Here is a 1,627-nt window from a genome sequence, read left to right on the forward strand (position 1 = left end):
CAGATATACTTCCGATCCTGCATCACTTGAGACAACACCCCCCGTGCGCGCCATTGCCTCAGGGCAACGTCAACATTGTACATCCCCCGGCATCCATCCTCACAAATGGGAAGCCCAGTCCCCACACTAAATATGCGCCCTCGTATACGGAAAAGGGGTGGGGTCCTCTTTAACTGACTATCAGATGTTCAGCTAGCGAGACCGGTAAGTCCTGAAGGGAAACCCGTCCGTTCTTAGTCCCAGCTTCCTGTTTCTTTCCGGACATTTCTTTGCCCTGTGTGATATTGCTGGTGGACCGTTGTCAAAAACACCGCCAAATTCCCTCTTCCTGCCTTTCCCCCTCATGATTCGCCCGAGCTGGAAGAGACAAAGAAAAGAAATAAGAAAACCCGAGAGCAGACTGGGTTGCCCCTAGTAAAACAAAACTGCCCTCCCCTTCTGTTGTGCGCTCGCAAGGCGTGACCTGGCTCTGTGCATCGTGTGTTTGGGTCCTCTGCAACTGTGTACGTGGCGAAACCACCAATGTGCAGGAAGAGACGGAAGGCCGAGGCCAAATCGGGCATGAGATCCTCCCATCGGCGCCAGTGCAGAGACACAATCATTGATGCCTTGCGTCTGCCAACGCCCTGCATTCTTGTCTGCCCGTGGCAGATATCCTCCACACAAACTTGATGTCCGAGAACCAAGAACAAAAAAAAAGAGCATCGTGTTTGGTGGTGCGCCGTTTCCGTGTGTTCCCTTTTTTTGTATGCCGTGTGGCGACGGCTAGTATAACCCCAAATTCCCCAACTCCAGAAGTATCATACAGTGTCGCGTCGTCAGGGAAATATCGAGAAAGGGTTGCGGCACGAAAGAAATAGGCGCCAGGCTGGTCTCGAGCTGGTCGTATGGATTTCGTCCCGGCATCTGCGAGCTTTCCGTCTCTACCAACTCCCGCGGCTGGTGGATGGCGAGCTGGGATTCGAGGTCGTCAGGTAGTTGAGGGCCAGTTCAGCAGCATCTTCCTTTGCGTTGTTCAGGTTCTTGCCGTCGTACCAGAATCTTGCCGAATGGGTTCGGCCGTGAACTGTCACTCTGCTGGACCAGGCAGTACGCCCTCCTGGTTGCGGCATAAGTCATTAGCAACGGGCACCCTCGAGCTATTCAGGTGCAGTTGGTCCTTACCACGGCGATCAGACACGATTTGGAAGACAGGTGGCATGATATTCGCCTCGCGACAAGCATCTGCCAGCTCTTGGTCAGCGCTTGACTTGGAAAGGCAAAGTGATGGGTCGACACTGGGGAACGGCGTACCTTCCAAGCGATCCTGCCAGGGACCGCATGGGCTGTTATATGAAGAAGTCGACATGACGTGTGTTGAATGGACCGCAGGGGTGTTCTCTCAAGGACGTTGCAATCTGAGCGAGAGATGCTGGTGGGAAATGGTACAGCGTCGACAGGATAGGATGGTGGGTGGATCTGGTGACGAGACTAAGACGAAAGATGTCGAGTCTCAAGAATTGGGAAGCGAGATTGTGGTCGATTTCTGTTTCTCTTATACTTGATCAAGGCAAGCAGCAAAGGGAAGGGGGACAGTTGTCATTGGGCTCGGGAAACAATTCTGTGGCATATACGGACGAGCTGTCGT

The 1,627-nt window shown here is 53.3% G+C and overlaps 1 protein-coding gene across 1 annotated transcript; it reads right to left on the minus strand.

Annotated features, from left to right (window-relative positions):
* Nucleotides 1-923: 923 nt before the first annotated feature.
* Nucleotides 924-1,348, minus strand: VDBG_08131 (conserved hypothetical protein; the record flags this gene model as incomplete). The annotated part of the gene is made up of 3 exons (XM_003001826.1): nucleotides 924-1,099; nucleotides 1,165-1,224; nucleotides 1,294-1,348. The coding sequence occupies 3 exons, from the start codon at nucleotides 1,346-1,348 to the stop codon at nucleotides 924-926; spliced, it is 291 nt and encodes a 96-aa protein (XP_003001872.1).
* Nucleotides 1,349-1,627: the final 279 nt, after the last annotated feature.

This window comes from Verticillium alfalfae, genomic scaffold, assembly GCF_000150825.1.
Source record: "Verticillium alfalfae VaMs.102 supercont1.11 genomic scaffold, whole genome shotgun sequence".
In the NCBI taxonomy this organism is placed as follows: Eukaryota; Fungi; Ascomycota; class Sordariomycetes; order Glomerellales; family Plectosphaerellaceae; genus Verticillium; species Verticillium alfalfae.